This window comes from Topomyia yanbarensis, chromosome 2 (genome assembly GCF_030247195.1).
Source record: "Topomyia yanbarensis strain Yona2022 chromosome 2, ASM3024719v1, whole genome shotgun sequence".
NCBI lineage: Eukaryota > Metazoa > Arthropoda > Insecta > Diptera > Culicidae > Topomyia > Topomyia yanbarensis.
The window spans coordinates 323,832,402-323,844,646 of NC_080671.1; the positions used below are offsets into that span (position 1 = coordinate 323,832,402).

The 12,245-nt window shown below is 38.0% G+C and overlaps 1 protein-coding gene across 1 annotated transcript in view; it reads right to left on the reverse strand.

Moving 5' to 3' along the window:
* The window catches only part of LOC131683772 (heparan-sulfate 6-O-sulfotransferase 1), an 84,328-nt gene that overhangs the window by 61,643 nt on the left and 10,440 nt on the right, over positions 1-12,245 (reverse strand). Inside the window, exon 2 of the mRNA XM_058966047.1 lies at positions 6,145-6,390. Coding sequence (XP_058822030.1) covers positions 6,145-6,390 — 246 coding nt within the window. The remainder of the gene's footprint in view (positions 1-6,144; positions 6,391-12,245) is intronic.

Genomic DNA, 12,245 nt, shown 5'->3' on the forward strand with positions numbered 1-12,245 from the left:
TAAACTTGATAACACTCCGGCAATTGTGTGAACGTTTTAGTACTTACGAAGTTACAAACGCAGTCTCAAACGCGAACCCGCCAACGCGCACGATCATGAATCGGTCACGTCCGTAAATCTTTAGCCTTTATTCTAGCAATTTAGGTCCATACATTCAGTTGGACCAATCAAAAAAAAAAAAAATAAGGCTCATATCAACTAGACCACGCGTTCTACGGCGACATGAATGGGAATTCTAATGATATGTAAGAACCCACTTTCTTCTGGAATCTGAACCGTACACAAAAAATTAAGTACCAGATTCACGGTCCGCGCGCGATCATTCTAGAACACACGCGAATATGCGAAAGGCACACGGTTATGAAATAGAATTTATACACGCGAAGTTCATACACGTTAGCACACGCGACATACAAACGCACACGCGATCGAGCACGTTAACGTACAAATGTTCGAGCCCTTCGCGATGGTACACGCGATCGCGAGTCCCTACGCCCGCACATACCTAAACCGTACAATGAATATCACATTCAGAATCACTGCCCGCTACAATTACAATACAATACAAATTTCGATATTTTTTTTCAAAATCGTCAATATTTTGTGAATTATTTTTATCAATTTCGCAAACATTTCAAAACGATGCCAAATTTTTGTAAACTCAAATATTGTTCGCAAAAGGAACGCTTTTATAAAATCTGTTTTAAGCCACCTAGCGGTGCAATCATGAACACGGGAATTTTTGCGTTGTTTATATTCATTAAAAGCTTTCATATTACATTTTTTTATACATGACATGACAACTATGTACAAAAAAACAAATCATTATTCAAGTTCTAAAATTTTGCAAAAGAAAAACAGCCACGGAAAACCGCATAAAAACCGCGTTAATTGGAAAATCCTCGTAAAAAACAGCGTTAATTGGAAAATCGCAATTAACACGGTTTTCACAAAAAATATTCTATGTCCTTTTGAATGCAAAACACTTATTAGCTTTTCGGAAAGATGGAAGATATGGGTCTGGACTCCTTAAGGCCCGCACTTCAACAATATGGGTATATTCGGAATTGTCTTGACGAGTAGTTTCCAGAAATTTATGTTTGACGCCATTTTAAAATCTAAGATGACGACTTCCGGTTTATTTTGCAAAAACCCAATCAATATGGGTATTTTTGGAATGGTCTTGACGACTAGGTGCCAGAAATTGTTTTTTACGCCATTTTGAAATCCAAGATGGAGCCAGTTTAGCGAAATTCTCTAGAACCCATGCAACATGGGTTTTTTTTTGGAATGGTATTGACGAGTAGGTGTCAGAAATGTACGTTTGACGCCATTTTGAAATCCAAGATGGCGACTTCCGGTTTAGTGAAATTCGCTATAACCCAATCAATATGGGTATTTTCGGAATGGTCTTGATGAGTAGGTGCCAGAAAAAAATGAATAAATAAATCTACATCTTCCGCTCAAGGTTGTCCTTAAAAAATGTTTTTTGACGCTATTTCGAAATCCAAGATGGTGACTACCGGCTTAGCGAGATTCTGTACAACTCAATCAATATGAGTATTTTCGAAATGGTTTTTATGAGTAGGAGACAAGTTTCGATGTTTGACGTCATTTTGAAATTCTAGATGGCGACTTCCGGTTCATCGAAATTCCTGCATGACAAATCTGGGCGATCATCCAAAGCATCCTAGAATATAAAATCTAATCATAAACCAGCGAAATGGAAAATATTTTTATGTGTTCATCCAGAAGAGTACGGTGAGAATGGAAGTGAAAGAAGAAAGAGACGTATGTGGTGTGAGTGGGGGTTTGGATTGATTCAAATTAAACACATTGCTAAAATTGAAGTAAGTTTAACAATGTTTAATAAAAACTTTTTGAAATACAACTTCAACTTCCAAAAATATCCATATTGATTGGGTTTCAGCGAATTTCACTAACCTGGAAGTCACCATCTTGGATTTCAAAAAGGCGTCAAAAATCGATAAATACCCCCCTTTGAAAAAAAAACATCCGGAACCGTCTATGGTGGTCAATGTAATCAACGAAAATTTGGTTGGCCATCAGTGACCTAGAACTGCAAATTTAAGTTGCTTGAGAGACATTTTAGCGAAGTTTTTACCTTTTTTGATTTCATAGGAGTATCGATTTGAATCGGAATTTGCTTTGTGACCGCACACCACAACCCATATCTCCGGAACCGGAAGTCGGATCGAGATGAAATTTAATTGCCATTTACGGAGATAAAACACCTTTCATTTGAGTTTAAGTTTGGTTGAATCGATCAAGCCATCTCTACGAGACTTTTACACACAAGAATTATTACTTTTGATCAGCCTCGCATAACCTTTTACCGAGATATAAAGCTTCAAATTTTAGTTGTGCGAAGATTTAAGGTAAAATGGGTGCATCCATTTTGGGAGATTATTCTAACTATCTTAAATCGATTCACTGAACTTTTTTACATAAGAAATACTTATTTTGATTAGCCGCATTCAACTTTTTTCCGAGTTATATATATATATATATATATATATATATATATATATATATATATATATATATATATATATATATATATATATATATATATATATATATATATATATATATATATATATATATATATATATATATATATATATATATATATATATATATATATATATATATATATATATATATATATATATATATATATATATATATATATATATATATAACTCAAACTAAAAGAGCAGTTGGGGTGCTATGGGCATGATAGCGTACCGTGCGTGAACCAGAAGCTACGCTCCACCCGTAGTCACAGGACAGGCCTCAGCACCCGTTGAGTAGGCTATGTCCATCGCCGGGGACTAGATCGAGTAAATCGGGACGGAGCGGGGAGGGAAATGGCTAACGCAAACGAACACCGGTATCGAAAGAAATCTACCGCTCGGTTTCAGGAGAACCTCTCTCGCAGGGGAATTTTTCATCGGACTAGGCTAAATCCATCGACGGGGACTAGACCGAGTAAATCACGAACAAGATTTTAGTAATGTCAGCATTTGAATGGTTCATCGTGGAAGTGGAGCGAAATGGAACGAGAGAGAAACCAAAGGGCCTAAAGAAGTTGCGGTGCTCTATGGCACCAGACAGGGCGCCAAAGGGCTAAAGAAGTTGTGGTGCCAAAATCAAAGAGGAATCGGTATCGGTAAAACTTCCTTCGCCAGGGAGCTCTTCATCGGCGTAAGCTAGATTCACCGCTGGGGGTTAGACTGAGTAAACCGCAACGAGACAGCACCAGTCGCAGGTCGTCGGGGCACCAGCGAACCGGACGCCCTCCTCCATCGCAATCGCCGAACTGACCTCGACACCTGGTTGGTTGGCTTGGTTTCGGGAGAACTTCTCTTGACGGATAATTCTCCGTCGGAGTAGGCTAGGTCCACCGTCGGGGACTAGACCGAGTAGTTCGCAAACAAGTCGGGAGCTCAACGAGTAGGTGGTGCTGAATGATACGAGAAGGGAGTTGCGGTGCTCTATGGCACAAGGGAGCCGAAGGGCTCGGTACATTACACAATCTGAAGTTTACCGCCCAGATTGTCTTCGTAGGGGAAGAGCACTATGTCTTGACCCACATCTAGCTTTCCGACTGCCATGCAGAAATTGTCAGTCTGGGTGGATGGTGAAGAACTGGTGGTGTGTCGAGGAATGGTGCTGTAAACCTACTGAAGAAACTAACTACTAAATGCACATAAAAACCCCTCCCCGCAGTAATGCCGTAAGGTAGTACCGAGGAGGAATCAGGTTCTGGGCAAGAGCAGTGGTTTTTAGCGGGTTGGGTGGTTGTAGTTGCTGTTTATTAACGACACTTTACACCAGAAAGGTGCATTCGTGTCTGAAGCAAAAAATAGTTTTGGTAATTGCGTTCCTTTACAAATTTCATGGTGTTTTATATTTGTTTATACAGGTTTATTTCCTTGAGGAAGTTTAACAGTTTTAACGATTTCTAAGCATGTTCTCAATCTGCTGAATCCATGGGTCTTGAAAAGCAGGCCGAACAATTTCCGAGGGGTCTCCAGCTTCCACACGTTCCTTTATGTCCCACACGATCTGGGGCTTGGGTTCGCACCACTTTCGTGCGATTGCAAATATCTGGAAGAGTCGTTCTGACCACCTCTATCAAACGTCTGGAAGCTTGATGTACCAAGGGAAGAGCAGCATTATTCCTACTTTTCTGTAACATAGGGATATCCAATCGTGCAATGGTTTGGAGGACAAGCAGATCAAACGACAAAGTACCTGCTTCAGCTATAATGGCTAAATTTGGACTCGCTACGTACGTGGTGGCAGCCCAAACCCGTTCCCTGAGTAGGGTTTTATACTTTTGTCGTGCATTCTCAGGGATTTTTTGAGTTTTTTTTTGGTCTCTAAAAAAATACATACACATGCATAGACATTCTCCGATCCCGACGAACTGATTCGAATGGTATATGACACTCGGCCCTCCGAGCCTCGGTTAAAAGGTCGGTTTTTGGAGCAATTGCATTGACTTTCTATATGAGAAAGCCAGATCTATCGTTTTTTAAAGTTTAAAATCCCATAATCTAAACGAAAAAAGGAGTTTTAACTAAAGTTACACTCCATGTCCCTAATGCACAAAAACATTTGTTATAAATATCGGTAACTGTTGGATCTTTCGGGGCCCACTTGACGTGGTTTGACTTGGCTAATATTTGCTCGTTAATTACAACCAGAAACACGCTACTTGCGCTTGGAATTCTTTTCATTCAAAATCGACTCATGTTTGGCGTAGAAATTTATCGCCGAAAACATGCTGTCTCGCTGGTACAAGTGATGATTTATTCTAGGTGGGCGCTATAAACATGCCAACCTCATAGTTCATTCCCACACCCACAATGTAGAAAAAAATGTGCCGATGGGAATCGTAGATTTAGTCGTGCTCACGGGAGAGCTTCTTACAACATTCCAAAAGAAGGTAGATGTTTTCTTTTGCGACGGGCGCCAATCATTGGTGGTGGGGCAACCGAAAACAGACCCAAATTCTTGGCTACGATTAGATGTGACATGGTTAAAAATAAACCCTCCGAACGGCGATTAGTCGCCGGCGGCCAGAAAAAAAAACCGACCAAATTGTGTACATTCGATTCAGAAGAAGAAAAACCATATCTGCTGACGTATTAAAGAAATTGTACGAAAAGACAGGGAGACGATAATGGGTATGTTTAGGGTGACAGTTAATAAATCTAACACTTGTTTCTGTGTTGACTGTGCTTTGAAAGGAGGGTATCAAAATGTTCTATAAAAACCTCTCCATTGTTAGAAACGTATCATTTCGCAGCCTTAAGGTAACGTTTCGCTGATGACAAACGACCAGGCACGGGATTGAATCTGAAAAAAACACTATAGAAGCTATCAACATGATTCGTAGATGGCGTCAAAATCGAAGCTCTTTGCTGATCATATTTCAATATCAATTCTTCAAAAGGGCTAATGAGATTTTTATAAACAAACTTATTTCGCTCATTACTCCGCTGTCGAGTCGAATTTCATGAAAGATACACATGAATCAACATCTTTACCCTTGGTAGAATCAATTTCAAATGTCTTCTGGGTTGAAAATATAACAAATTAAGAGAAATCAGCAAAACAAAAGTTTGTTTACAAATCTTATTAGCCCTAATCTAATGTTGATATGGATTTAACTTATTCGATTGCCCATGTGATATCCAGGATTGACCGAAACGAATCACAATTGCACATTGACCAATGATTAATGCTTGTCCCATACAATTTTTATCCAATACAAAAAATCGTATGAACAGCAAAATAAAATCTATGAGAAAATCCTCTTAGATAAAAAGTATAATATTGATTACTTATGGCGTTTTCTTTTTTGTCGTTGAACTACACAGGTTCGACTACACTCGCAAAAAATTAATCGTAATAAACACTAATACTCAAAAGAAAACACAAGTAGTGTACACTCAAGGTTTGATTGCAGTTTTGTACTGTCCAAATTTGTCGTTTGGTTATTGCAGCGGAATACCAGAACTAACGAATCATTGTGCAATAAGGCGTGGCCTCATGTTTAAATCAGAACTCTGACAATATTAATGTTGTCCATTAAAAAAAACTCACCTTCAAATCCAAGTCTCGCACCAAATGTTTCCCGAAGGATGTGCCGCCGGTTTTCTGAATGTGCAAAAAGACCATCACGTCGTGTGCGTTCATGTCGAATTGGAAGTCATCGTTGAGCACCTCCTCGTAGCTAAGCCCCGGATTGGCGAGCAGATTCTGTTGCACCGGTTTGCCGAGATTATCGTGTGTGAAGCTAGCTATCAGTTCCTGGTTACTAGTCACATCCCGCCGGGACAGGGCACACACCTGAACAGAATTGGAAAGAGAAAAGTTGGTTAATGTCCTTTTTGTTGATATATTTTTTTTATTTCGTTATTATTATTGGGCTGTTCCAAAATTAGAATGTTTATCCGAGGCCATATACCACTCGATTCAGTTCGTTGAGATAATAAAATATTTGTGCGAGTGTGTATGTCTGTGGGTATGCATGACTGGATCGAATAGTACAAACTTACACCTATCACTAGGTGTAATATGGCTATAAGCAACCATTGAACTTTATTTTCACCAGAGATACTTGCGAAAACGATACCAGTTATGATACATAAATTATTGGAATGAGTATCAAATTGATGGAAATTTCAGATCTAGATTACTAATGACCAATCACATTCTCTTTGACAACAATACGCACTGAGCCACTGGTCGAATCTAGTGACAACAAAATAATGTAGGGGCTAGGGGAGTTTCCAAATATGGTGCCATTTAAGCCAATATATTCTGATTCCTGATTCTGTCCTTTCTTACGTAATATCAGTTAACAGGTATGAAAAATAAAATCATTAAGAAATTTATTGTGTTGGTGAGTAAAGATATTCTTTTCTCATTTTTACCATGGATGATTTGTATATCAGGATTGCAGGATACGTGCGTGACAACTTGAGGTGCGGCTTAATTATTGACAGTCTTTGTGGCACAGTGTTTTAATCAGGGAATTGAGTCACGGCTTACGGTTGTGAAATGTTGGTAATCTCTCTGTTATTAGACAACTTTTAGCAAATTTTACCCGAGAGAATTCTCCCTTCACTAGCAGCTCAACAACAGTCGGTGTCCTAGTTCTTTTTTATTCGAGAGTTGTCCTACTGGAGCTATGTTCTCGGAAGGGCTCCCCGTCAGAATCACACACTACAATTGCAGACGAGACATGCAATGGCGCCCACTAAAACACTGATTTAGGCCAATCGCAGCGGGCCGTGATTCTGAATGTAATATTCATTGTACAGTTCAGGTATGTGCGGGCGTAGGGGACTTCGCGATCGTGTGTATTATCGCGAACGAATCGAGCATTTGTACGTTAATATGCTCAATCGCGTGTGCTAACGTGTATATAACTTCGCGAGTATAAATTCTATTTTATGATTTTATGATATATTCGCGTGTGTTTTTGGATGATCGCGCGCGGACCGTGAATCTAATACTTAAATACGTGTTTGTCCAGTGTGCTCGCGTGCATGTGAATTCGCGTGTACGAAGCTGGATTTTGTAACCGTGTGGCCATTCATATATTCGCGTGTGTTCTTGGATGGTCACCCGATCAGAATGAAATAACAAGATTATAACAGAATGCAATTTTCGTAACATATTGTGTTATAAATAAGGTCTCATTAGTAATAAAAATAACAGAAATTTATTGCAAGTAACAACGCGATATATAGTTTTGAAATCTTTTTGTTAAGAGTTTCTGATCGGGCACGCGGACCTTCATTCTTATAGTTAGTTTTCGGTGTACAATTCACATTCTGACAGGAAGTTAGTTACCCCATATCACTAGAGTTCCCGTTCATATCGCCATGTGTTGTCCAGTGGATATGAAAGCCTGTCTTTTTTTAATTGGTCCAATTGAAGGCATAAGCCTACCAAGGATAGAAACCGCGTTTCAAAATTTATAAGCGCTGATGCGTTCACCTTATCAACGGGATGTTATGTTTGCCAGATCGCGGGTGTAGCGGCCGTGGATGGTCGCGAAGGGATCAAGCATTTATATGTTAACGTGTTTGTCAGGTGTATGTGACTTTGCATGTATAATTCCGATTTTATATTCATGTAGCGTGTATTCTTGAATGATCGAGCAAGGACCGTAAATCTGATGCTTACTTTTTAATCTATGGTACAGGTGGTGAAAAGGTCAGTTTCCCCATATTACTAGAGTTCCAGGTCATGTCACCATGTTTTTTCATATTGGCGAAATCGCGAGTGTAAGTACGTGTAAATGATTGCATTTGCATGGTCGCGTTTGCAGGTTTGTTTTTTCGCGATGGCCACGAGCGTTTGTACCTATATGAGTATAGATAGAGTATAGTAGAGATATACTAATAAAAGGAATCATAACATGCCGAATAAAGAGAAAAAAAGATGCAAAGAGCTTGATTAGAAGTGGATACATGGACTGATACTATTTTGGTATACATGAGTAATGCAAAAGCAAACTAATATATGAACAAAAGAAACACACTAATGAAGTAGAATAGCAAAACACATGTAACATGCATCCATTTCCTGACCCAACTGTTACAAATACTCAGACGAACACATACACAGATACACATACGACTAGCACAAAACAATTGTACACTAGTATTAAAAACTGCAATTATTACAAAACGACAACTAATAGGTTTCTACTTGTGCATTTATTAAATTAATTTAGTTATTAAATTAATTTAATTAGCCTATGCAATGCCTATTAGAGTGGGACATGGTTATATGAAAAAAATAAAATTTGTCTCCGAGTAACTTTTTCGGTCCCATTTAGCTCCCAGAACAAATCTGCAAATTTTTAGCTCGATCGGTGAAACTATATTTTTGCGCCCACGGTTTAAAGTTTACATGGGATTTCGTATGGGAAAATTGTCTTTTGCAAATTAATTCTTCCAAGAGTCGCCCGTTATCTCCTAAAAATAAACAAATGTCTGATTTTTATAGGAAATTTGTCAAGGAAACAAAGTCTAGAAGACTGCAAAACGATCTGATGCTTGTGGAAAAAGTTATTAAGCAAAAATCGATTGATGCCCTGAAGATTGATGAAAATTTCAGTTTTCATAGCATCACTGCTTCTGACGGTCTAATTATATACAAAAATTTTAACTTTCTCTTATTATGTGCAAAAGAAGCCTCAATTTATCCCTCAAAACCTTGCGAAGTGGCCAAATAGTATAGATAAACGATTTAGATACGTTAAGAGAGGATTAAAACAAAATTGCGTATAATTGGAAAACCAACAGCAGTGGTGCTAGAAAAAATGAATATTTTATCAATCGTCAGAGCATCAATCGGTTTCTGCTTAATAACTTTTTTCTCAAGCATCAGATCGTTTCGTGGTTTTCGAGACATTGTTTCTTTGTTAAATTTCCTATACAAACCATATAACGATTTATTTTTAGGAAGTAATGGGCGGCTCCTGGAGGAATTATTTTGTAAAAGTTAACTTTCCCATACAAAATCCCATGTAAACTTTAAACAGTGGGCGCAAAAATATAGTTTCACCGATCGAGCTGAGAATTTGCACAGTTGTTCTAGGACCCAAATGGTACCTAAAAAGTTGCTCGGAGCTGGAATCTATTTTTTGTCCCACCCTAATGCCTATGCAACAATGTTTGCAAACACGGCTCACAGCAAAAGTCAATCCACGTCGACCCGCCAGTCGGCCACGTCATCGCGCACAGATTGGTGGTTGAGCGTTGGAATGCGAAGGTGCAGAGTATGAAAAAAACATTAACCCTCCGGAAGTCGCGAAAATGGCCCTGAACGCGAAAATGGCCCTGAACGAGCAGCCGCTGGTGCGCTAAGACGATTTCGCTAGATTTTCAGAGCAGTGTGCACTCAGCGCACTAGCGCGACTTCCGGAAGGTTAAACATAAAAAGGCGCATAAGCCCTCTCGGTCTCCTCGATGCACCACTATCGAGGCGTAATGCAATAACCAACTTAAAGCAATTGTCTGTCAGACGTTCTGTAGCACTGATTCACACAATTTGCTTGATGATGTTTGCAATACCGTCAAACCCTCTTAACCTTAGCACCATGGACCACAAATCGATTTTTTTGGTCGAAAATCCAGAACTTATAAACCGTTAGTACTAGACTTTCAGTGTCTTTGGAACAAATTCTCTACAATAAGTGTTCTTCATTTTAGGGAAAACAAAATTGGGGTGGCCCTCTCGATTTTTAAAATAAAAAAATTATCTCCTGAATGAAAAAAGATAGGTGAATATGACCTTCCAAAGAAATGTAGAGATATTAATTTTGAGTAACTTTGCTGAAGACGTCGAAACTCTATCTTAAACGGTTTTTATTTTACAGCGATTTCCCTTGTTCCGTTTAGGGTGGCTCTTAAAAATTCAGTTTTTTTAATATAACTTCTTTGAAATTGATTTTTCGTAAATGTCGACTTCAGACAAAAGATAGCTCTTACAAATGCGCACATTTCTTCTTCAGAGACCAACTCATTAACTTTTATATAAACAGAGTTATTGACGATTTTATGCTCAAAATTCGACATTTTCTAAGCTAAATAACTCCGAAGGTGGCAAAAAGTTGCAATCAATGTTATGACCAACTGATAGTACTTCAAAAACACTACAAAATAAGGGGTACATGGTTTGTCTCCTAGCGACTGTTCATGTGAAATGTTTGCTTATATACTCCCTCTGTTATAGAGAATGTATGCGGAATTCATCTAAATTCGTACTTAAAATATATATTAATCATAGTCGCCGTTCTTATATACACATATCCGGATCTCCGATGCAAATCAAATTTAATGGTACTCTCGAAACATGTTATTCTAAACTTGTTTCGTGGAGTGAAATTGTACATAAAACATGTGGTTTTCGGACAACGGATTATAAAAAGAATATTTGGAGTATTTACATGGCATACGTTTTATTCGCATGGCAAAAAAGAAATTATTATCAACGTATTACAATATATTGAAAGGTCAGGTCAGGGGCGGCGAAACATTTTACGCCCTAGTGGGTAGAAAGCATAGGATGAGGGGTCCTTTAGTAATGATTTTTTCCCTTTTCGCAATGTATACTCTTACATTACATTCACATTAAGTCACGTTCGTTTATGCAATTGGAATTGTGGTACATCGATGTTTTCAAATATGTGTAGTGCGAGATACTTGCGTTGCACATCTAAATTTTTTGAAATGGTTCAAAATTTCGAGTGGGTAATTACCCACTCGGTTATTTGCGAGTGGGTTGTACTACCCATACTACCCACGCTTTCCGCCGGCCCTGGTTCAGATTTACCTTAAAGGAAGCACCCTTTGTTGAGCATTAATGATTTATTTGTCTTTTATTAATTATATTACCTCCTCTGTTTCAGCTCACTGTAATTTGTTCTAATAGTTTCCCAAAATACAATTTTTTGTCTTTGGAAATTTACAAAAAAAAATTCCTCGTGAACGTTGGGGGACAAGCTGTTCAGCTCTCATTATTAGTATTTTTTACTATTATCAAACGGATAGATTGGCAGCCTCCTACTTCGGAGTTATTTTCCATACGCGGCAAAAAAAACTTTATCAATGATATCAATCCATTATCCATTTCATAATAACTCTATGAGGTTATGTCGATGGATTAATTGATGGTAATAATGGGTTCTTTATGAATAACTTCAAGCGAGATAACCTACATATTAAAAACGGAAGTTTAGACTACTAAGAATGGTGCAAATATGCGATAATTCAACAATTTCGACTGCTCTGAAAGATTCAGGTATTCTGTCAAATGACAGTGTTTATGTTTATTTTAGGCTTTTAGGATAGAGATTCTATCAGGATTCTTAAACTTTTCACCGAGGGAAATAATGTAAAACTGGTGTTGTATAATATAAATTTTCAGAATTTTTTATTCTGGGACGATTTTCATTAATGGGTATTTTTTACGTATTTCGTTGTAAGTTTTCCACAAGAAACAATAGGTAAAACGTAACCAGGTTGACGTACAAGCTCTTTACCCATTAAGTGGGTTATTCCACTTTTATTCAGTTTTCAATGCATTAAAAGGTACTTTAATTTATCAGAGTAGAAATTGTTGAAACGCACAGAAAAAAATTTACCACTGAGAAAATCATTATAGGGACGATCCATAAATTT